This window comes from Engystomops pustulosus, chromosome 5, assembly GCF_040894005.1.
Source record: "Engystomops pustulosus chromosome 5, aEngPut4.maternal, whole genome shotgun sequence".
NCBI classification, from domain to species: domain Eukaryota; kingdom Metazoa; phylum Chordata; class Amphibia; order Anura; family Leptodactylidae; genus Engystomops; species Engystomops pustulosus.
In genome coordinates this window covers 181,121,540-181,146,247 of record NC_092415.1, presented here as the reverse complement: position 1 = coordinate 181,146,247, position 24,708 = coordinate 181,121,540, and the positions used below count along the sequence as shown (strand labels likewise).

General features: G+C 40.2%; 1 protein-coding gene across 1 annotated transcript in view; it reads left to right on the top strand.

The window, feature by feature from the left end:
* The window catches only part of PTPRN2 (protein tyrosine phosphatase receptor type N2), a 644,507-nt gene that overhangs the window by 164,036 nt on the left and 455,763 nt on the right, over positions 1-24,708 (top strand). Inside the window, exons 3-4 of the mRNA XM_072153967.1 lie at positions 234-347; positions 23,603-23,720. Of these exons, the coding sequence (XP_072010068.1) occupies positions 234-347; positions 23,603-23,720 (232 nt within the window). The remainder of the gene's footprint in view (positions 1-233; positions 348-23,602; positions 23,721-24,708) is intronic.

Here is a 24,708-nt window from a genome sequence, read left to right as displayed (position 1 = left end):
TGCTGAATGTTAATGTGCTTTTATACAAGATTTATTGCCACTGTTTATTTTATATGTTACTTCACCAGAAAAAAATCATCAATCACATAATTTTTTCCTCTAAGTGTTTTTCCTATTTGCATCCTAAGTACTGTTTATCTGCTGCACTGAGTAATGAAATGTTGCATACAATTATAGACAACATACTTTTCATAACAAGTTTTAAAATATGTCTTTTATTTTCTCTTAAAAAGATGGAGTGTTTGGGAGGTGTCAGCGGCTACCAGTGAGAGACGTATACAAGTATCAAGTTTCGCCTCCTGTTATCCAGCGTCTAAGGACTATACTTCAGAAGCTTTCACACAGAGGTAAGCGGTTGTGTATAAACGTTTTGTGAAAAGGACTGCCCCCAAAATATTTATGTCAAGGAGGAGTGTCGTAAAAGACAGATTTTGGAAGATTAAATTGGGCAGATCGTGTATGAAATGGGTTTCGGCTTTTATGGGAAATGGGTGTGTCTTAAAGGGAACCAGATCTTCACTAATAAGCCTAATAACAAGTTTACATCTATCCAAACTTGTGCCCACACAGTTTTTAGCTAAAAATACATAGTTCCTATTTCCAGAGAATGAAGTTTGTAAGCTTGAAGGATCAGGGTGTCCCACAAGCGTGTGCTATTCATGCCGGGCTGTGTCTCTTACCTCATGTCTGCTCCCCCCCCCCCTCCCTCCTGCAGTGCAGAGCAGACGAGGACTCATCACCCAAATGGAAGGGGTTGTGGACCTGGAGTATGGTGTTAAACGCGAACCTTTGCATGTTTAGTCACCAGGGGGACAAGCACAAGAAAAGGGCGCAACCCTAGTGTGATACCATACGGTAAAGTGAAGTATAAACGAGAACACAATAAGGACTCTCACCTGGTCCCAGATGAGATATGGACCTTGAATAATACTGGTGATGGCAGCCCGTCCAGCCTGTGACCTCGTCTCGGGTGGACCCAGGGAACCACTTCGTCGAGTAAGATAATGAACGTAATCCCGTGGAATAAGCAAATGGCGGACCGGCGCCCGGTGAATAAAAAATTCTGGAGAGCCTCGTCTCATACAAGGAGCTTTATTGTAGTGACGCGTTTCAGCCCCGTAACGGAACTTTCATCAGGCATGACATGTAGAACAAATCATTCAATATATATACAAAGCGTTAGACCGGATGCCGTGATGACATCACGTTCAGGTGACCGGGGGGGGGGGGGGGTAAAAAAAATCAAACTAAAAAAAGACCACATATGATGCAATACATACTAAAAACCACAAACACATATAGTAGATAGATAATAGAATAAATAATTGGGGAGGATGACCTATTTTATGAAAGATGCGGAGGACAGTGTTGCCCGCACTCCCCGTGTACTTAGCAAATTTTGATAAAACTTGGAGTTTAAAATTTTAAAAATACCACAAGGAGGACATGATATAAAGGATAGAATTAAAACATTCACTTTAATAAACTAACTTAAGTTAAAGTGGATTTTCCGCCACTTTATGAGCAGAGGTGGGTAGGGATCGTGCAGGCATGTGGTCGCGAGAACGCCCCAGACTACTGTATTCATAGCTGAAGTCCAGTTAGGTGAGACCTGGTCTTACCTGGTGGAGATTCATTCCATATCTACTATGAGGCCAGATTCTCTTCTAGAATGGGCTGCAGAGCATTGGCAGGGGGAAATATCAAAACTGGCGTGCAAAATGTACCCTAGTGGACCCGGGTGGTGCTTAAAAGACCACATTGGACTTGAAGGATCTGTTTTCCATACTGTACATTTTAATGCAATCTTTGCAATCCTCCAAGTGCAGCCTACAGTGTAGTTGTGAATTTAGATTTAACCATCTCCTGGTTCCTGTACTGTTGACAAAAGACAGCTGACGTAGTTAAGGCACTTACCAAAAATACTACGGTAGGTTTCAGGATCATAGCACTACTGCATGAGATCATTTGTAAAGTATTTTTATTCAGAGGGGGTTTTCCGTAAATCATTGGAAACTCCCTGGGGGCTGTGTCAAGGGTAGAAAAAAAATGTAATGGGTTCCTGGTTTTAGTGTTCTTGTAGTCTTCTGGTATTCCGAACTGCCAACTCAATTGGAATTCTGGAGTCAAGGGATATGGAGTCAGTGGACACAATGGCACACAGTAGGTCACTTCTTCTACGTCACAAGTGCACTTATTTTATGGTTCCTATGGGGTTCTTCTGGATTCCTGGAAAGTTTTTGTCATCTTAATCCATACTAAAAACACCCAACTATCAGCAGGCCCTGACATTGTACATGATGTGTGGTGGTTGTTTTAGTTGCACCATGGTAGGTAAGTATTCTGCACCTATAAATGTTTCTTCTTCTGAACCATCTGAGACTACAGTGAGTTGCCAAAAAGTCAAACTTTCTAACTCTCCAAGCAACCAAAATATTCATGCACGCCAACAACACATCCCACTTTGACAAGTGCAACCTTTTATAGCAAAAACAACATCAAACAAACTCAACAACCCTGGGAATAATCAAAGAGCAAAAGGAAATGGATGTTTTCCAGCAGATGGTGAAGTATAATTAATTCCACGATGAGACAGATCATCACATTCATCAAAGTAACAAAGTGATAGTGAGAAATAAAAGATAAGAGAGTATGTGCAGCTTATCACACTCACATTGACTTTAATGTGTAAGATTAGTATGGGTTGCTTTGCATTTTACTAACCACCAATACATATACCGCATGTATTACAGCTTAGCTTCATTGTCTGTCAGTCATGGACTGACAGTCATGGACAGAGAGATGAAATTTGCAGATTTAATTTAAGAGGGTCGATCACAGGTTTTCTGTGTAGTGAACTTTTGCTTTTTAACTACTAAAGTGTGGTGATGCATGCAAGGACTCCCTACTTCCCTACTCCCTTAAAAATTCCCATAGCAGTGTATAGACATAGATAGAGATAAGGAAGTGAAATTTGATCCAAATTTAATGAGATTCTACAAAAATAGAAAAAATTAGGAAATTCATAGTTTCATAGTTTATATGGTTGAAAAAAGACACTTGTCCATCAAGTTCAACCAAGGAAGGGAAGGGATTGGATGAGGAAGGGATTTAGGGGAAACAATTCTATATAACATAACCATCAATGTTATTAATGTTAGGAAAAAATTAGGAAAAATTGTGGTAAGGAAGATCAGAGACCAGGAGATTGTGAAAGCCGTAACTGATCTTGTCTAGACCTTTCCAATCATGGCTGAACAATTCATCCTTTTGCCCTGGTTGCGGCAGAGATGCTGCCAAGACCAGTAGCCTCTCAAAAAGTAGCGACACTCCTAGAGCCCTGACTCAGCCAGGAGGGTGGCACCTACCTGTAAGTATGGAAACAGGAGGAGCCGGTTCCCCCAGGCCAAATCAGGGCTGCAGCTACGTTTTGAAAAAAATCAGTAAATAAGTTGAATCTAATTTCTGAAAAATTTGCTCTGTGCTAAAGATATTCATGCAATGCCACCACTCTGCCACTGCAAGAACATAGAATACTGTCATAGATGCTGCAAAGGAATGTGACAGCGGTTCATCTGAATCGCTTCTCGTGATCTATGGGGGTCCCATCACTGGAGGCCCTAACTTTCTTCTTGGGACAGCCCCTTTAAGACCTTCTAAAGACCAGTTATTTATTCATTTATTATGCCCTGATATATAAAACCATAGGAGGAGATTTATCAGAATTTTGCGAGAGATGAATTGTTCTAGTTGTAAACCAATTAGAGCTCCGCTTTCATTTACCCACAACTGTGTATAAAATGAAAGCTGCACTCTGATTGGTTGAAAGACTAGAACAGTTTTGCTTTTCTTTTTCTTGTATATTGATATGCAGAAAATCCACCATAACCTATAGGTTACCATACACATATGTTTCTGCTATTCTTAATATAAAACCATTGTGTTATTAAGAAAGGGCCTCGCGACATACTAATGGCATTGGCAAGTAGTAACACTCCTCTAGAATACGCGACAGGATGGCCTTTGGCATGACATATGTTCTGATCTTTCAGAAAAACATGTTTTTTAATTTATTTATTCATTTTCTATTTTTTTCATGGTTTCCTGAGGCAGAATGTCATATTTTGAGTCTGTGTGTCCTTCTGATATATAGCTCAAGGCTGCAGCCTGTCGTCGGCATCACAATGTACAATCAAATGTAACAGAAAGTTCTAGTAGAAATATAAAGTTGTTGCTACTTATACTGTATATTGAATTATTCCTTTTAGTTTAGTTTAGTTCAGCCTAACTTAAAGGGGTTTTCCCACGAAGAAAAGTTAGGCCCTATCTATGGGCTATCCACAGACCCCTCAATTTCGTGATCTATGGGGGTTTCAGCAAGTTAGATAGGGCCTAACTTTTCTTCGACCGGAAACCCCTTTGAATTCTACAGGGGTGGGAGTTATGAGAAGCCATTAAACTAGTAGTAGGGCTGGGCCTGCTCATTAGCTATAGCCTCCTCCAGGATCGGATGCAGGCTATTGCACAGGTCTACGTCACGTTGGACAGTGGGATGCGCCCAGCATCGGGCCCACGCCAGCAGGCATTTATTGGGAGGATGGACACTCTTCTCGGGTGCCAGGGGGTGGGGTGTGAGTCATATGGGTTGGAATTGCTTATGCTAGAGCTAGTCATTGTTGGAAACACGGGAACAGTAAATTTAAGGGGTTTCTATCATATCATCATTTTATTTAATGTGTAGTCTAGGCCACATGCAAGATATTTGAAATGTAATTTATTTACTTAATCTGTGTTATTTAAATAAAAGAACTGTATGTAAAACAATTCCTCCTGAACAACTTTTTTTTGGATCAAATACATTTTTTATTGAAAAACCAACAATGAGTTTTCCATTTTTTCATATTTAAACATTATACAAACCCTTGCAACTAACCCCTCCCTCCCCCTCTAAGCAACTCTTTAAAAGAGTGTTTAAATGTGTCAGGGCATATGCACACAAGGGCAACAAGATTTTGGTTCATCTGCATGCAGTTAGTTCTTGAGCTCCCTCTAGTGGTGAGATGTAACTAAGCAGCTTCAATTATTTCATGTAAGATCACTTCTAAACAGGGGATTTTGAGTTCTGTAGTATTCAAGGACAGGTAGAATAATAAAGTATGAAGTACAATGATGTATGCACTTGCCTTGTAATAAATGAATAATGTAAAAACTTGAATACATATGTTTTGTACAATAAAAAGATCTACAGAGTATATTATATATTATATATTTGTATTGTATGTTTAGCTTTATACAACATTATGTCATGTATTCCATCATCGATGGGTTCAGCAGATGATTTCTTACATTCCCTCTTTAATGGTGATACGCAGAGCCACACTAAAATACAATACATTAACCGAGTTTAGCAGCCTTGACATGCAAAAGATATATAAAATGAATGTTCTCGCCATCAGGATTTCACTAGACCAGTGATGGCGAACCTTTTAGAGACTGAGTGCCCAAACTACAACCAAGACCCACTTATTTATCGCAAAGTGCCAACACAGAAATTTTATTTGTGATTTATACTCCCTGCTCAGTCACAACACCTTCCCACTCCTCCTGTAGTCCCAGGTAGAGCTGTCACTTTTAAATAGCTCTATGCACAGCAAGTACTGGGGTGTCTGGGACTGTAGGAAGATACCTGGAGTCATCTCTGGTGATGGCCTGAGTGCCCACAGAAAGGGCTCTGAGTGCCACCTCTGGCACCAGTGCCATAGGTTCGCCACCACTGCACTAGACTGTTATTAACAAAGACACTTAAATAATGTCAACTTTTCTGCCGTAAATGTATTTCCACAATTCCTATCCTACATTATAATGAATCTTTTACTGTGAAATAGGGAAGTCAATTTTGCTCGTACAGAAAGTTAAATACTCAGGCTGTAAAATGCTTTACCTAACATTGATAATAACAAGTGCGGCCTCGGATAACACCATCTATTTAGTGAGGAAATGTGCAGCAGTTGATGCTATAGAAACGGCCTTTAAAAGGATGTAGATTCTTCTATATACTTACTGTATGCATTTACTCAATTGAATCCGCTACTGCATTACTTTCACAGTATCACATAGCAGGGCATGATGCAAAAAAAAAAAAGAACATAGTACCATGATCTGTATAGTTATAGGTAGGTAGTAAAATGAGTAAAAGCAGGGTGGGCTTAATTTTGGAGAGTGCCCTATATTAACTTACATGATCCCCTACAACAATAATAATAAGAGAGGCAGCAGTGTTTTTTTTAGGCATAAACATAGTTTGAGATAACTCGTAATATTGCGTGGGGTAGAGTGTTGTTAACATTTTTCTAATATTTCTAATTTTTCTTTTTTTTTAACAAATTCTGCTTAGTTAAGTAAAGAAACTGGCTGCAATGCCCCTTCTTGTAGAGATCCATATCTAAAAATAAATATTCTCCGTTATTTTGTTGGTTCCTGCTTTTTTACTTTTTTACTTCCTGGATCACACAAGAAATGATTGCTCAGCTAAACCCTGGTTACCTCTGAGGCCAGTGATTGGTTGAGTAGACATTTCAAGGCATTTCCTGTTTGTCAAGTCAAAAAACTGTACTGGTGGCTCCTCCCATTACTGTTAATGACCTCCCATACAAAAATCAATCAGCTGAATGCAACAATGCTGATGCATCCCTCAAATACAGAGTATGGTCTAGAGACAAAGCTGTCTCCTACCAGCTTCAGATGTAGTGTTACGGTACATCCCCACTACTGCACTCAGATAATCGGCGGGGATACCAGGTGTTGTACCCCCCACTAATTACTTACCTATACTATAAATTGCTCACTCTAAGGCAGATATCATGATAGGAAATTGCTCCTGGTTCATCTTGGGATGTTTCATGATAAAACTAGAGGATGGCGTAGAAGAAAAAAGGCTGCAAAGGTCCTATAGGGAAAGGATTCACCTTTAACACTATTGTGGATGAGCCTTAGATAGGGGTAGTTTCTTCTTCTTTTATATCTGTTTGACCATCTATCTATTGAATTTATACAATATCCTTATTTTGTTCAATCCAAATACTTATAAAGACAAAATGTTGACAGAATACCACAACCAGTTCTATTTTATCTTCTTTCATCTGACTATCATTTCCTCTATTATGTTCCAATCTGCTGTACAGGATATCTCTAGGTGTGGGACAGAATGGAGACTCAGGACTATTGTTATTCCACAATGGACTCTGTACTCCTAATTTTTTATTCCTATGTCCAAGGGCAAAAGATCGCTTACTGTTTGATGACTTGGAGAGATGAGCATTGTGTCGTGTAATGTACAGCCCGATGTAATGACATATCGCTCCAAGGATACAAGAGATAAATTACTCTGGATGTGTTAGGTATTTATCTTGTTACAACTTCCTGAATATGAGACATTTTTCCACGGTAGGCAAGATAGAAGTAAGTTACCCTACAGGTTTGGAGAGGGGAGATTTAGTGGGGCTTGTGATCGCTTTATGGCTTCCATTTACAGCCATGGAAACTATGAGGGATCCATTCCATATAGATCTTAAGAGATCCTGGCAGATCTTAAATACTTTCCGGTGTACCGCTCACTCTTTACATCTTCATTACTATAATCAGATAACCTAGACAAATTCTGTCTTTGGACAAAGTAAACAATGAAGGATTCTTTTCATTGACTGCAACCAGAGAACTTGGAGATTGTAAGGCACTGATAAACAAAACTCCATGTACTAGAAAGTGTAATATTTCCATAATAACCACACCGGTCTTCTGTCAATAAAACAAGTCATGATGTTGCATGTGTGTTGGACCTTATTATCCAACCAACTAAGCATCTCACCAACCTTACAACTGGTTGTGGGTAGTATTACTGAGACAGAATTTTGGATCGCCAAGGCGCTGGTCACCATGTTCCTGTGGACATTTTACTGCTACCACATGAACTTCTGATTATTCTAGACCTTTTCCCCACATGCTGTCTTTTCTATATCACTTGAAACCTGCCTTGTTTAAACATTTCAAACAGATTTGGCAAATATAAACTTCAGTAGTTACAAAATTGTGTCAATTTTATATAGGGACTCATTATAGCCCCAAAAGTATCAACATTTATGTCATGATCAGAAGTAGTGGATCCTCTGAACGACCGCAGATGATGACACAAGCCAACACCTGGGACCGGAGTCTAAGTAGCACCCGGTTTTCACCAGAACCCGCCCCAAAGCAGGATGGTCTTGCTGCGGCGTGGTACCACCAGGTCCTTCCACGGGCGTGATTTGTCCGCGGTGGTAGCCAAGGTCAAGGTACAAGAACCGCAGGCAAACTTGTAGTCAGGGACAGGCAAGAGCTCAGGACGGGCAGCCCGGAATCAGTGTCGGGAACGTAGCAATAGGTCAAGGCAGGCAGAGAAGGAGCGTAGTCAGGAACGGAACCGGGGTCACAATGGGAAATCACAATAACAGCACAATGCATTAGACAAAGTTTTCTCTAAGGCACAAGGCACGAGGATCAGGCAGGGTGTGCAGGAAGAGGCAGGCTTATATGGAATTCTGAAAATGGGCAGCGGCACGCTGGGACTATAAATCTAGAGAAACCGGGGCGCGCGCGCCCTAGGAGTTGGGATCACGCGTGTAAGTTGGAGGGAGCCGAGACAGGAGCCGAGACGGGTAAGATGCGCGGGCGATGCGCCAGCGGGGGTAGAGGGGCAGGGGTGAGCACGCAACCAGAGATTGGGTCACTGGACTACCTATGATAACTTAAAACAGTATATTGTATTTTTTCTTCTCAAATAGCAAAATTTTCAAAACAGCATGTTATTCATGGTCATGCTTGATGTGAAGGGAGCTGCCTAACAAGGTAGCTAAAAGAGGCGTGGTTTTTCTTATTCTGTTGTTGAAAGCCTATTTGCATGCTTTCCCAGAATCCGGTAGTGGAGCATCAATGGCTATAATTCTCCACACACCTACAAGGGGGCCATAATTGGCAAAGTCTCCGTAAGGTCAAAACAGCGCTGTCTACAATTGGGAATCTGTCCCTTCTGGAATAGAAATACTGGTTTGGTCTTAATCCCACATCATGTCATTAGGCTTCCTGAAGGTCTTGCTTGATGTCAAGGTTTTCCTTATCCCATTCCTTATGCATCCTTGCATAATTTGCCAGAATCCCCTAGTGGAGCCTCAATGGCTATAAGTCTCCATTGCCTACAAGGCAATTATATCTCACATCAGTTAAAAAAAATATATATTCCCCCTGTTCATGGACACATTGCATGGTACCATAGACAGTAGTACTATTCATCCTATTATGGGTCGATCAAAGACCATTCCTTGGCATGAGGCGATCTAGATGCTTCATTTACTCTACATACTACTTTGCAAAGACAGCAAACATTTTTGGGGCACGCTCCCTTTCTCAGACATGACCACTCAATCACCTCTTAGCTTGATGAGCTGAAGTTATACGATGAAAAGTGAGTATATATAATATTTAACAAAACACATTTTGACAAGACACTGTTGATATAGCACAAAGATAAGAATGCAAATTCTTGTTCTGGATCATTTAATGAATATTATGGCTACAAGATGATTAAACACCTAATGCAATGGCCCACATTTGTCAAAACTTCTGAATATAATTCATATAATTAACTATAGTAAATTATCACAATTTTTATAAGGCATCTGAGTATATATATATATATATATATATATATATATATATATATATATATATATATATAGTATGGTAACTATTATTCAATGTCACTCATTGATCCATTGATCTTCACACAGGGAGTGACCCATAAAGTAAAATATGATAGGACCATGAGCTCCACAATATTACATCAACAAAGTTTGTTAGTAAATGATAGTTGGAGGGAGTTCCTGTCATATAGGAATTTGGCATATTTTTTAGATCATTCTTTTTTCTGTGTTAATTCAATTTAGATGGAAATGTAAATAGTTTTTTTGCACTTTACCCATAGTGACATCTACTGACAAGATAGGAAACTACATTGTTCTTAGAATTTTTGTTTGCATTTTTATGTTTATGGTTTCACATGCGTCATAATTTTGTATTTTATATCTATATAGAACTAAAACATGCATGACTTTATCATAACCACAACATAGATACCATATACATTAATATATTAAACCCCCCTAAAAATTTAGTCTTATTTCCAGTTATCAAATTATAATATCCTTCAGGCTATAGCAACTCTATAGTTTGGTAAAGAAATGATTATGCTATTTATCCCTGAGCAAGATTAGTCTCCTGCTGGAATACACTTCCTGTTTCCTCTTGACTCACAGGAAATGACTGCTCAGCCAATCAGTGGCCAGAGTCCCCTAGGGTTTATAGCAATCCTGGAGACTTAATGCTTCTTTTACTTTCTGGTCTGTCATCGTAAACGTTTATTTGTGCCTTTTTTGGCGCAAGGAGTCGATTGTGCTTATTTTTGTGACTTTTTAAAGTTACACTGCATTTACACAGTTAAATCCTGATAGTGCGGTTGGGTACTGCCTGCTACAGTTCATCTGTTTAACCCCTTAACGACCTGACCCTTTTTTTTTTTTGGATTTCCATTTTTCAATCCCCACCCCATTGTGCGAGGACTTATTTTCTGTGTAACAAATTGCACTTTATAGTGAAAGTATTTAATTTTCCATGCCGTGTAATGAGAAGCGATCTGCCATCTTCTGGTGCCAATAACTTTTTCATACTTCATACTTTCATACATTTTAAGGACTGTACGGCCTTTTGATCACTTTTTTTTTAAATGGCAAAAAAGTGGCATTTTCTACTTTGGATGCTTCACGGGGAGAAACTCCAGGGAAAAAACGTTATTATATTTGATAGATCAGACATTTTGCGACAAGGCGATACCTAACATTTTTATGATTTTTACTGTTTATTTATATTTATATATTTATATAGTTCTAGGGAAAGGGGAGGATTTGAATTTTTAGAGTTTTTTAATTTAACTGTAAGACATGGGTTAAAATCAGACAGCCTTGGGCCTTTGTATGTCCCGAGGCTGTCATAATAACCGATCGCCTTCCAATGATTTCACAGTGGGCTGTGATCAAATCCAACATGGCGACACCCACACGCACCACTGTCGGGATTTAAATGCCTCTGGCAGCTTTGCCGGAGGTATTTACAGGTTTAACACCTGCGATCATTACCATATGCAGCAAATGCTTACCTTGTATGGAGCATTATTCATACAGCGGGAGCTGACGTCACATGTCGGTAAGGGGTTAAAGTTTAACTAAACCATTAAAGCAAATGTACAGTTGATAATAGTAAAGTTTATAATAGATTCCATTAAGTAAGCTACTTCTCTGCTTCTTTCTCCTGTAGTGAGCAGTGTATTTGAAGTTACCCACAGCATCGAGATAAGGAAAAGATGCTAAAGATTATCTTTTTCTATACCTAGAGAGTATTTCCTTTGACAATTCATCTCTCTGAGGAGATTAGGCTATCCAAAGACTGTCTGTAAAGAGTTAAGTCATTAGACAATTCATCTGGTTCCTTTATCTCTCAGCTGTCAGTAAATACAGGACAGAAACTGCTTAAATAAGGAAGAAAGGCAGAGGAAAAAGAAGGGCACATGAACAGATTCATTTGCTAAAGTATATTAAAAGTTCACTATAATCATCTGCACTTTCACTATTGAATTAATGCTATATTTCTTACTACCTATTGATTCACCTTTATTCTTCTTTTTCCTGATCATTATTTGTTGTTAAATTCTAGAATACAAAGAAAATCTACCTAGAGAAAAAAAATGTATATTAGTCAAGACGACTTCTAAAATAGCGCACAAGTTGTTAATAAGTGTTAGCAACATCCAGTCTCTAAATAACATTCCTATTAATTACTGTTTTAATACAATTATTTTGTAGATATCAATGACCTCAACAGCGAGGGATCTCATCATCCCCAGAATCAATGCTTCACTTATTTATATAATTTGTGGTGTGACATAAGATTTTGGGACATATTTTCTATTACTTCCCTAATGAATGAAGAATTTTGAAGAATTCTCTCCTTGTATTCTACGTAAGTGGAAAAGGGATATTACCAAACATTTCATTTACATATCAACTGGCAGCAAATGCTGGTTCGGTCGGAAGAATTAATAATGTATTAAATCTTCTTTAAGCTTTCAGTGTCCTTGTTTTAGAAAAAAAAGCTTTCAAAATTATGCAAATGAGCTCAAGGGGCTCCAGGCTGCATTAACATTTATGGAGCCGGAACCCCTTATTGCTCATTTGCTTTTTTTTGTAAAAACTAGGGAATAGGAAGCTTAGATATATGCAAATGAGCATAAGAGGCTCCAGACTCCATAGATGTTAATGGAGCCTGGAGCCCTTCAAGCTCATTTGCATAATTTTTAAAGCCTTTTTTTCCCTAAAAACAAGGACATAGAAAGCTGCAAGAAGAGTGGATCCTGCCAGAGTTGGCACACACCAGTATGTCAGTGTGCTTGGTTTACAATCCTTCATCCTGGTGGTAGTTTTCCTTTAAGCAGCTTTGATTATAGATGAAAATAGAAAGCGACATTAAAAAAAGGGAAACTGTCCATAGAAACTAGTTTGTTTTGTAAAGTAATTTATTTTTTATGCATTTTCTTCACTTCTTCTATTGTACTTTGTAAATACAGGCAGTGCCCAGGTCACGTACAAGATAGGTTCTAAAGTTGAATTTAGAGTTCTAAAGTTGAATTTTTATGTAAGGCGGAACTGTATATATCAGTGATGGCTAACCTATGGCACTGGTGCCAGAGGTGGCACTCAGAGCCCTTTCTGTCGGCACTCAGGCCATCACCAGAGATGACTCCAGGTATCTTCCTGCAGTCCCAGACAGCCCAGGACTTGCTGTGCACAGAGCTATTTTAAAGTGACAGCGCTACCTGGGACTATTTTCTGCTTTATTGGTGACCTCAGGTGCTGGTATCAATGAAAACTGTGACAGAGAAGGGAGTATAAATCACAAATTAAATTTGTGTTGGCACTTTGCAATAAATAAGCGGGTCTTTGTTGTAGTTTGGGCACTCGGTCTTTAAAAGGTTTGCCATCACTGGTATATATTATAATTGTAACCTCAGACAATCTATTTCTGGTCTCTGTGACAACTGGATTTTAAAAATGTTGCTTACCTTATATACTCGAGTATAAGCCTAGTTTTTCAGCACAAAATTTGTGCTCAAAAACCCTAACTCGGCTTATACTCGAGTCAACTAAAAACAAAGACAAAACTCACCATTCTGACGTCACCCATAGGAGACAGTCTGAGCCAGAAGAGGACCTATGGGGGACGTCGGAAAGATGAGTACAGTTTTTTTTGCTACTACAGGGGCTGGGCAGGCTGCATGCTACAGGGGCTGGGCAGGCTGTATGCTACAGGGGCTGGGCAGGCTGCATGCTACAGGGGTTGGGCAGGCTGTATGCTACAGGGGCTGGCAGACTATATACTGGGAGGCTGTAACCAATGCATTTCCCACCCTCGGCTTATACTCGAGTCAATCGGTTTTCCCAGTTTTTTGTGTTGAAATTAGGGGTCTCGGCTTATACTCGGGTCGGCTTATACTCGAGTATATACGGTAATTGCAGACGCATTTGATAACTGCTGAAGCTGTTTATGGTAGCCTAAGACTAAAGTACAGTAAATCCACAGGACGGATGATAAATGTTAGACTGGGGGTGGTCTGACTGCTGGGATTCCTTCACATCTAACATCTATCACCTATCCCATAAAATTGGATAAATGTTGCTGACCGTGGTGTCCTCTATTTTTTCTTCTCAAATCTTTATTTATATAAAGGTAATCAATATATAATTAATTCAATATATTCTGTATTAGATCAAGAGAATAAAATTGTGTAGGGAAATGAAGAAACAGTAATGCAGATTAAGAAAGAGAGAGAATAAGAAGAGAGAAAATATTTCCATGGAGTGTTAACTAGACATACATTTTCTTTTCTTTTCCATCAATTATATTTGTATGTAGCCTGGCCAGCCTGCACATAGGTCAGTGAAGTTCTTTAATCTAATATTCCCTTTTTCCCACATAAATTACTCAAAATGCCAAGTTTCATTTACCTGGGAAATAACCTCCTAAATTGTCTGGGTAGCTGCCCTTTTCCTCTTCTTAATTACGGCTGATCTAGATGCCACACATATTTTATTGATAATCCAACAATACTTTTTATTGTGAGCTATATTTTATATTCCTTTATTTATATAGTGCACACAGATTACACAGCGCTGCACAGAGCTTACCAAATGTGTCCCTGTTACCAAGGGGCTCACAATCTAATCAACCTACCAGTTTGTTTTTGGAGCGTGAGAGGAAACCGAGGACCCGGAGGAAACCCACGCAAACACGGAGAGAACATACAAGCTCTTTGCAGATGTTGACCTGGTTGGGACTTGAAACCAGGACCCCAGCGCTGCTTTCATATTGATTAACCCCTTCCTTTGTGTGCTGGTACAGAGCTGAGCCCTCTCCATAGCCTGTAAGTCTTGGCTGCATATTGCAGCCAAGACTTACCGGAAACACCCCTGGTCGGTGCCTGAGACAGACAGTCACTGAAAGAGTCTGCTAGAGACAGTCACTAGAATGAGAGTGGCCAATATAGACAGTTACTGGAATGAGAGTGGCCGATATTGACAGTTACTGGAATGAGAGTTCCCGAGACAGACAGTCACTGGAATGAGAGTTCCCGAGACAGACAGTCACTGGAATGAGAGTGCCCGAGACAGACAGTCACTGGAATGAGAGTGCCCGAGACAGACAGTCACTGGAATGAGAGTGCCCGAGACAGGCAGTCACTGGAATGAGAGTGCCAGAGACAGACAGTCACTGGAATGAGAGTGCCAGAGACAGACAATTACTGAAAGAGACTGTCTCAGACTGTTTCTGACTGTCTGTCTCTGGCAGTCTATAGATAGATATAAAATATTTTTTGTTAACCCATTCTATTTTGTTATAGCTAAGAGCAGTTATTTACTGCTTAATAACCACCATATAGAGGAGCCATTGTCTTCTGCTATGGCAGTTAGAAGCTGAGCCGTGATTGGTTGCTGTTCTACCAAAAGTCATTAATATGAGCTCTGAGCTTTGTTTGGCTTCTACAGGCAGTAAGTATAAAACAGCTTATGTGTAAGGTAAGATGGATAGAGAAAGAGAGACAGACAGGTTGTGACAGGGACTGAGACAGCATATGGCATGAAGGTTTTCAGATGAAATTTTCACCCCAAACTTTCCAAAATCCACTCATTAACCACCATATATTGGAGCCATTGCTGTGGCAGTTAGAAGCTGAGCCGTAATTGGTTGCTGTTTTGCCACAGGTCATTAATACATAGGTCAGTGTATACTCTCATACACTTCTCTTAAATCATAGAGAAAGTGACAGTCAGAGACAAATCCAGAGGCGGTCAGAGGCAGTCACAGTCAGAGACGTTAAGAGACAATTGTAGACAGTCAGAGACAATCGTAGGCAGACAGTGTCAGAGACAATCAGAGACAGTCTGAGAAAGTCAGCGAAAGACACAGTCTGAGAAAGTCAGAGACAATCAGAGACAGTCAGAGAAACCTGGAGTCAGTTGGAGACAGAGAGACACAGTCGGAGACACTCAGAAACAGAAGCGGTCAAAAACAGACACAGTCGGGGATGGTCAGTGCCAGAGAAAGTCAAAAACAAACACAAACAAAAAGTCAGAGACACTCAGAGACAGAAAAAAAATCTGAGATAGAGTCAGAGAGAGATAGATACAAATAAAATACCCAGTCCCATTCTCAACTTCGCTTTTTCCCAACGTATTACCCGAATATTTCAGATTTGCTTTGATTTTTTTCCTGAATTGCCCAGGTTTTTGGCGCACGCGATCGGATTGTGGCGCATCGGCGCCGGCGTGCACGTGATGGAAATCGGGGGGCCTGGCCGAACGAAAACCTGACGGATTCGGAGAAACCGCCGCATTTTAAAAAAAAGTGTCGCTGGACACGCGCTTACCTGCACCAGGAATAGGATTGTGAACTCCGGCGGACCTCGGAGGACTTCAGTGCAGCAGCAACACCTGGTGGACGTCGGAGGAACTACCTTAGTGAATCGCCGGAAGACCTGAATCCACCGCAGAGAGCGCGCCGCTGGATCGCGAATGGACCGGGTAAGTAAATCTGCCCCATAGAGCCTATAAGCATGAATTTTTTCTTGTTAAAAAGTGTTTTATAGTCCGAAAAAATATTTTTTTTTACACTGCATAACAAGCTGCAGAATGTTCATCTGTGGTATCCACAACATTCTGCAGCTTGCACTGTAGTGTATACATAAAAAGCCTTGAAGTGGCTGTGGCTAAGTTATAAACCACAGTAAAGTGTTCTGGTATCTCCCAATACATGTACATTAGACACAAATTTCATTTACTGTCCATTTTCACCGCAGTACTCTGTAAATCAATAAAATGCTTCAAAATAATGCCCAAAAATAAATGACACCAAATGGAAATAAAGTAATAAACTCCGCAGCGATCAGTAGCGGCGATAGAGCGCACTTCCTGTAATGAGGACTGTTTGATTAAGAATGTAAATTAGAATCATTTTTTTCCAGCAGGGATTTTGATAAACGATTCCCAAAATGACTGATTTCCTCTGGGATTTAGGTGCTGCGGTCATTATAACAAGTCTGGTATTTGGGTCCAGGAGAGCATCTGTTCTGCAGAAAACAATCTCTCTTCAGACCGGACAAGTCATTTATTATCTCCTCCTCAGAACACACATTAACAATCCAAATACTTTGTGTTACCTTAACTCCTTCCAGCCAAAATAAGGAGTGTGAGGCCTCTTGCACACTAGCGTTGCGTTTCACGTGCGGGTGCAATGCGTGAAAAACTGACGTTTTTGCTGCGTTTTTGTTTCATTTTTGTTCGCGTTTTTTTGCGTTTTCGTTGCGTTTTTCACGCGCGTTTTTTTAAGTCAATGGGACTTTTTCAAAGGGACCAAGGTTCGGGAATAAAATGTTTTATTTAATTGAAAAATAATGTCTTCTGATAAGTTGCAAACATCTGCGATCTATTCTTCACTGTTCCGCGCGCGTATATTATCTCCCGACAAGTTAGCAGATGACAAAATAGCATGTGAAGAACAATATATATGTGTGTAAAGAACACATTGCAGATGTTTCCATGCATCTGCAATGTCTTCTTCACACATATATATTGTTCTTCACATGCTATTTTGTTCGCACCGCTCCGCGCGTATCTCCCGACAAGTAAGCAGATGTGCCGAACATCTGTAATCTATTCTGCACTGTGTTCTGCACTGTGTTTTTATCTTAAATGATCCTGTGGTCACTGTGTTCACTGTGTTCACTGGTTTTATTCTATTCTTCACTGTTCTTCATTGTGTTTTTTTAATTAAATGATCGTTCGCGAGCAGGGGAAATACTGTTATACTGGTCACCTAGCAACCCTTACGTTTAAAACGCATTGCACTCGCATTGCACTTGCAATGTTTGCGAGTGCAATGCGTTTTTGATACGTCCCCATAGACTTGAATGGGGCGTGAAAAATGCGCGTGAATCGCAAAAATAGAGCATGCTGCGATTTTGACGCGCGTGCAAACGAACGCAAGCACGCGCGTTGAAAACCACGCAAATGGAGAAAGACCCATTGAATACAATGGGACAGAGTGCAATGCGAGTTCTGCGCGTCAAATGCACGCGCAGAACTCGCGCGTGAAAAACGCCAGTGTAGAAGGGGCCTGAGGCCTTTACTTATGCTCCATCAAATGAATGAGTGTTTTGTTTTTTTTTGTTTTTTTTTTTGTGCAAAAATCTCTTCAATAATATGACACTGTGGGGGAGATACATCTATATGTAATTGCACCTTTATGTGCCAAAAATGACATAATTACAGCCATTCAACTTTTTAGGCTCAAAAACAAGCACAACAAACCCATCAGATTGATAAATCCCCCTTATGAGTTAAGCAGTTTGTACAAATTCCCAGTCCTTCTTCACTACTAAACTGTTATATGGAGTAGTTTGAATGGAGCAGTACTTAAAGCGTTTTTTTCTACAAAACAAGTTAGGCCCTATCATCAGGATAAGGCCTAACTTGCTGATTGGTGGGGGTTTCAGTGATGATCACAAGAACGGGGTTTCCGATTTACCTCCATCAGACCCCTCGTCCCTCCACAAAATGAGCGGAACAAGCGTCTGTGCTTGGCCGGGCTGCCCCATTCATCTGTATGAAACTGCCAAGCACCGTACTCGGCAATCTCCGTCAGCTCCATAGAGATGAACAGCGCAGCCCCGATATGAGTGATTGGCTGCTCAGCTCATCCCTGGGAGTAAAGAGGGGTCGAACCAAGGTCTCATCACTGAGACCCCCTCCAGTCAGCAAGTTAGGCCCTATTTAGTGGATAGGGACTAACAGTGCAGCTGCCCATGGAGAGGGGAGGGGTAAATAGCTCTCACCCCTCCCTTTCTTCAGCTGGCAGAATGCTGTGCCTGGGTTTGAGTAATGAATGGCTGAACCACTTAGCTGCTGGGGGCAGTTTCCAGGAAGTCCTTTTATATCTAACCAGTTCTGATTGCAGGTTGCTACACTTTGTATCTATCGTTATCAGTTTGCTACTTTGTGCATCTGACCTCTGCTACGTTTATTTGAACGTACTGTGCCTAACAGTTATCTTGGATTCGACTCATTTCTTTCTGACTTAGGGTACATTGACACGGTGGTATGCACGCCGGGTAGGCATACGGCCGTGTGCTGGAGAGGAAGAGGAGGTGACCCCCTCCATGGAAAACAGCAACGCATGGCCGCACACACAGGAAAAGATAGAGCATTCTCTGTCTTTTTCCGGTGTACGGTGCAGAACAGTCCCACTCATGTGTGGCACCGTACCACCACCGGGTTGCCATTGACATCTATGGGACGTATAATTTGCGGCCGCAAATATATATCCCCACAGACAGGCGTGTGAATGAGCCTTGAGTGTTGTTTCTCCTGTTGCTTCCCGGCTTTCCCTGACTCAGACTTGTGTTCGTTTATTGCCTTGACAAAGTAAGTTTTCCTCTTACCTTGCAGGGTCTCTCAGGGTTTATTAGCAGATTCCTGATAGTGGCGGTTTATCCGCTGTAGGCAGGGCTCTAGTCCAAAGCGATAGTGCACGGTGAGTTCACCACCACTTACCCTGTTTAACAGTTCGCTTCAAGTTTGTCTGTGGTTGTGCTGGATAGGTTCCTAATAACACCCTTTGAAAAATATGGCACCTTAAACCCTCTTCTGGGGGTTTCTTCTGGGGGTTCCTGTGTGTCTCAGACAATCTGCATTGCCAGAGATAAAGACTGTAAAGGAGAAAAAAATTATATTGTACAGTACGTACATTATTCTCCAAATGAGAATACGCCTTTTATTCTCCCTCACGTGCCACATACATAATCTAGGTCTAGGACCTATCGCATTGCATTCAATTTTGTTAACTTTTGTCAGCTTAATAAAATGGAAAGCCCCTCTGTAAAAAATGTTTTTATTTATTAGAAGATATGCATATTTTAAATGTATATATCATACCACTGTATTTTTAATGCCAAAAGTTATCATTTTGACCCATCAAAACCGTCCAAAAAGATACATTAAAAACAATAAATATATAAATTTACATACCGTAATAATTATTCCCAACACCATTCAATTAAAATATACATCTTGTCTTCCAAAAAAACAAGCCCCCTGTACTGTTACAATGATTTTCTTTAAAGTTTGGAAATCCAAAGATAAAAAAAAAACATTGATCATCTGATCATCTCAACAGACAATGACCGTCTATACATTTTTTACTCTTTACTAGGTAATAAGAATGGCTTGGTATAATGCACTGATAATATGTTGCAGTAACACAAGACCCGTGCTCTCAGACTCCGCACTTGTTTCACTTCTATTTTTTTTTCTCTCATGGACAATCTCTTTATTGGAACAGCCTTGCGCTTGTATGGGCGGACAGTGCGGATTATCTGGTTGGTGCGATTCATCATATTGGAGACATAAATGTAATGAAGCGAGCAGTAACTTTTTACAACACGTCAGCCGAACACTTCCAACAATTTGTTATCCTCATAGATAGGCCATGTGAAGTGTGTGGCTCTCATTGTTCATTGTGGGAATTCAAGGGATCGAGAGTACACAATGTTGACAGGTCTCCAGCAGGGATGGTTAATCGGTAGCGGGGTGTCCCACATGGTAGTGACATGGAATTAATGTGTTCAAAAGAGAATCACTGTGATCCTGTTCATCCAGGGAAAGTAAATTATTATAATTGGGTTGAGAGCCAAGAGCAGTGGCGAGGTGTAGTACTGCAGACAAAGGACACGGGAAACTACCATACGTTACTACTCAACATTAGTTTCTGGTTTTGTTGCTATAATGGAAGATGTCTTGTCAGACACAGGATGTGACTGTGAAACCTTAATTTATTTATTATGGAGTACAACAGCGAAGAGCGACTATTTTTGGGCAACATTAGAACCATTGGCAAATTTCTTTTTCATGTTTACATAGCAGTGATCCACCTTCATTATAGCTTCACACATATTTTCAAGACTTACTGTCCCACAATTAGAAAAATTAAAGGGCATGGCTATTTTACATTTTTTAATGTAATGTAATGTATGTTTGTTATGTTTGTATTCATGAAGAAAATCTTAAGGTTCTGGAAGGTAGATTGTCATGGACAGATAGAGATCAGATCACATGACCCTCCATCTGCGGCCATAGACAGCAATTGCTGCCCAATGGCGGTACGGTGCCACACATGTTCCGCGCCGTTCCGTACCTTACACATGGAAAAGATGGAGCATGCTCTATCTTTCCCCGTGTGTGTGGTCGTGCAGCGGTTTTCTCTATGGAGGGGGGGGGGGGGGTCACCCCTCCTCCTCTCCAGTGCACAGCGGTATGCCCGACCAGCTGCAGCCATGTGAATGTACCCTAAGAAAGCGGTGAAGAACTTTTAATATATATATATATTAAATTATTTTAATATATAAATATGTAAATTACCTAATATCCTAATCCTTACGTTTACACACACATTACAATAAACATGAAGTAAAGTGGTCAACCCCTTTAATATTAAAACAGAGATGCTCCATTACAGTGGCACATTCTGTGTTATTTTTGCACAAATGTATGCGTTTATATATTTCAACAAGTTCATATATCAGCTAATTAACAGGTGATTTTTGGTTGAAATAAGGGAAAGACATTTTTTATTTCCATAATGCACAGAGAGACTCCTCCTTAGGGAAAAAAAAGGTTGCCTCCATCGTGGCTGGTATCTGCTCAGGGACATATTTTATAAATGGAGCATTGGATTTAAATACATAAAACACAGCAGTAACAAAACAAGACATCATTTTTTTTTTACTGGAGCTGAATCAGCATCCGGAAGCACCAAGTGTCTGTAACTAGCAGCTGACATCCCCATATAACACCCAGGCTCGCAGCATTTAAATTGCCTGTGGGACTGCTCACCCCCATGACAGGATCTTACAGGCACTGGGGCATATTTATCAGGACCTCTGCACACCACCAGTGGCGCAAAGGCCCTGAAATAATCGCAAATGCTAGCTTATTGCTAGGTTTTGCGATTATTTTCCCCAATCTGCCACCTTCACACCAGTGGGGCGTGAAGGGGGGGAGCGGCCGGCCGAGCAGGGGGCGCGGCCGGACCGGAGTGGGCTGGCGTGGGGTGTTACTGTGAAAAGTCGCCAGCTGCGTTTTTTTCTTGATGTATCGGGTTGCGAATTGGCAGCAGCGGGGCGATCATACGCTGGCGCTCGTGTGATAAATATGCCCCACTGTGTCAGCCTAAGGGTCTGCATCCTTATTGCAGATACGTTAGTATTGCAGGGTATTATAATCAACAAGCAATCAGATGATTTCTTGTTCATAGTGGGACTATTAAAAAGTAAAAAAACCCTGTAAAACAAAATATAAAACAATAAATCCCTGTGAATGCAGCAATCTTCTTATTTTTGCTATCAACTTTTAAAATTATGCAAATGGGCCTGAAGAACTCTGGAGGAGTTACCAAAGCCCAACAGTTCTTCAAATTCACAGGCTACATTGTGCAGGACATCTCTCACCAGACCCCCTGCCCTCTTCCTCTGTCTGTGTAATATAGCAGCAGCAGGAAGTGCAGGGGAGGGGAGACCAGCTCTGCTCATTGCAACAGCCTGTGAAGCCACAGCACTGAGGGCTCTGGAAACACCCACCAGAGCTCTTTAGGCTCATTAGAATGAATATTACAGTAGATTTTAGGAGGGAGGCCACGGATAACAAATATAAGACTTGATGGACTTGGACTTGATGGACTTGCGTTTGGACTTGATGGACTTGCGTCTCCTTCCAGCCTTATATACTATGATACTATGATACCACAATCACAGTGCCGGGATCTATGAGTAAGTGTCCCTGGTTTATCATGCTGGATTTTGGTGGTAGATTTCCTTTAAAGTTGGGGCAATACTATTGAAATCCCAACATACATTTTACTACCATGATCATAAAATACTCCGTAACTTTCAATCAATCTGTATGCTTTAAAGCCATTTCAAAGCAAAAAAAAAAGCAAACCAAAAAAAAGCATTCTGACTGCAATCTATTGCAGAGAAAAGAACCTTGTGTATCTCTACCATAATTGTTTTGTTCTGAAAATTCCTGGCAGTCATCATATATGTTTTCGAATAAATTAAGTATAATTGGAAAATTTCTGCAACAAAAACAAAAAAACCACATGAAATTACACATTTGATTGAAAAAGCTTTAATCATTCCGTGAACGTTATAATTCAGTAAAGTACAAGATATATAACAAACAATGATCAGCCTTATACTTAAATAGGGTAGCAGAATAGGAAAAAACAGACACACTTTAGATGTCCCTGTTACCTTGTATCTTCATGTTAAACTCTTGTTCACATTTTTTCAAGAGTTTATTTAGTTTTATCAAGGGGAACAGCAGATACTGTACTCTGTATTCTGGACACACAATTCAAAGTTTGACAAACCTCTAGAGCTGGTGACAGGTGGTTGGATAACACAATAATAGTGAGAAAATCTTTGAGGGGGGAGTGTTTCTGCTTTTTAAATACATACATAGCAAAGTGATGGTTTTACTTGTTTCTGCAAAGTTATAATTTAAACTCATTTCAGCAGTGTGACAGTTTTACTCATTGTAGCAGTGTGACAGTTTTACTCATTGTAGCAGTGTGGCACTTACACATGGTTTACTTTTGTCAATAAGCCAAAGTTTTTTTATATCATTAACCAATTCTATTTGATTCTGTTTATCTTAACAGTTGCTTTTAAAATGCAACTAAAACCTTTCAATGAGTGGTAAAAGTTCATAAATTCATAAGATCAACGAAAAGTAAATGGTAATGTAATTTTCTTTTTTTTTTTTCAGGAAAAATAAAGATGTATTATGTGATTGAGTCTCTTAATATTCTTTAGCAGGATGCTGAAAAAATTGTAATCGTTTGTTTGTCGCTTTAGGTTTAACTTGGAAAGATGATTACACTCAACATATCATTGCGAATGAATTATCAAATATTCGGAAAGTCTATGGAAGACAACCGGATTCAATTCCATCTGATGCTTCCACCAATTCAAGGTAAGAATCTTGTGACTGAATTTATTGTACACTTTTTCCTCTGAGCTACATACAAAATGCAAAAAGGAAGCAAATAAAAAAGCTGTAAAGCCCCCAATAATTAGATGTAGTTGTTAGGCTATTTTATTGATTTATGATAACAAGTGGTGTAACCAGAAACCAGTGGGCCCGGATTTGAACTTTGGGTCAGGGTCCCCATATAATTAAAATTGCATGCCACCCCATCCAACACATAACACATTCGAAAATACACATATAGGATACACAAACATATACTCATAGAACCATACTCATACATCTTCATACACCTCATGTCCAGCAGCAGCCTCCCTTATTAAGATACTGTCTCACAACCCCACTCATCAATAAGAAGTCCAGCAGCAGCCTCCACTTAATGAAATGGACAACAGCAACCTCCGCTCAATAAAATGTCCAGCAGCAGCCTCCACTCAATAAAATGAACAGCAGCAGCTTCCACTCAATAAAATGTCCAGCAGCCTCCACTGAATAAATTGAGCAGCAGCGGTCTCCACTGAATAAATTGAGCAACAGCTGTCTCCACTGTATATGAGTAACAGTAGCCTCCCCTTAATAATAAGATGTGCACAACCGCCTTTCCTCATGAATAAATCGTAAATTAGCAGTCATGGTGCCCCTCTGTCATATTTAAAAAAAAAGAAAAATGGTTTCTCTCTATGGCAGTAAATCGGAGGTTTCTGCCATGATTATTGTTCCCTCTTAGCCTCTAGCTAATGATTATAGATCCTATAGAACTGTTTTAACTGACAGCTCAGTCTCTCTTCAAATCTTCAGGGGGAAACTGTACTTTAAACCACGTTAACCCACCCACTGTGTGCAGGACCAAAGGGTGATGGCAGGGGCCAAATAGTGGTGGGCAGTGTCTTATTTCAATGGAGCATAGCCAACTTTGCCAAACTTTCAGGAAGCAATTTCCATAACGAGGAAGCGGATTTGAGCCAGTATGTGG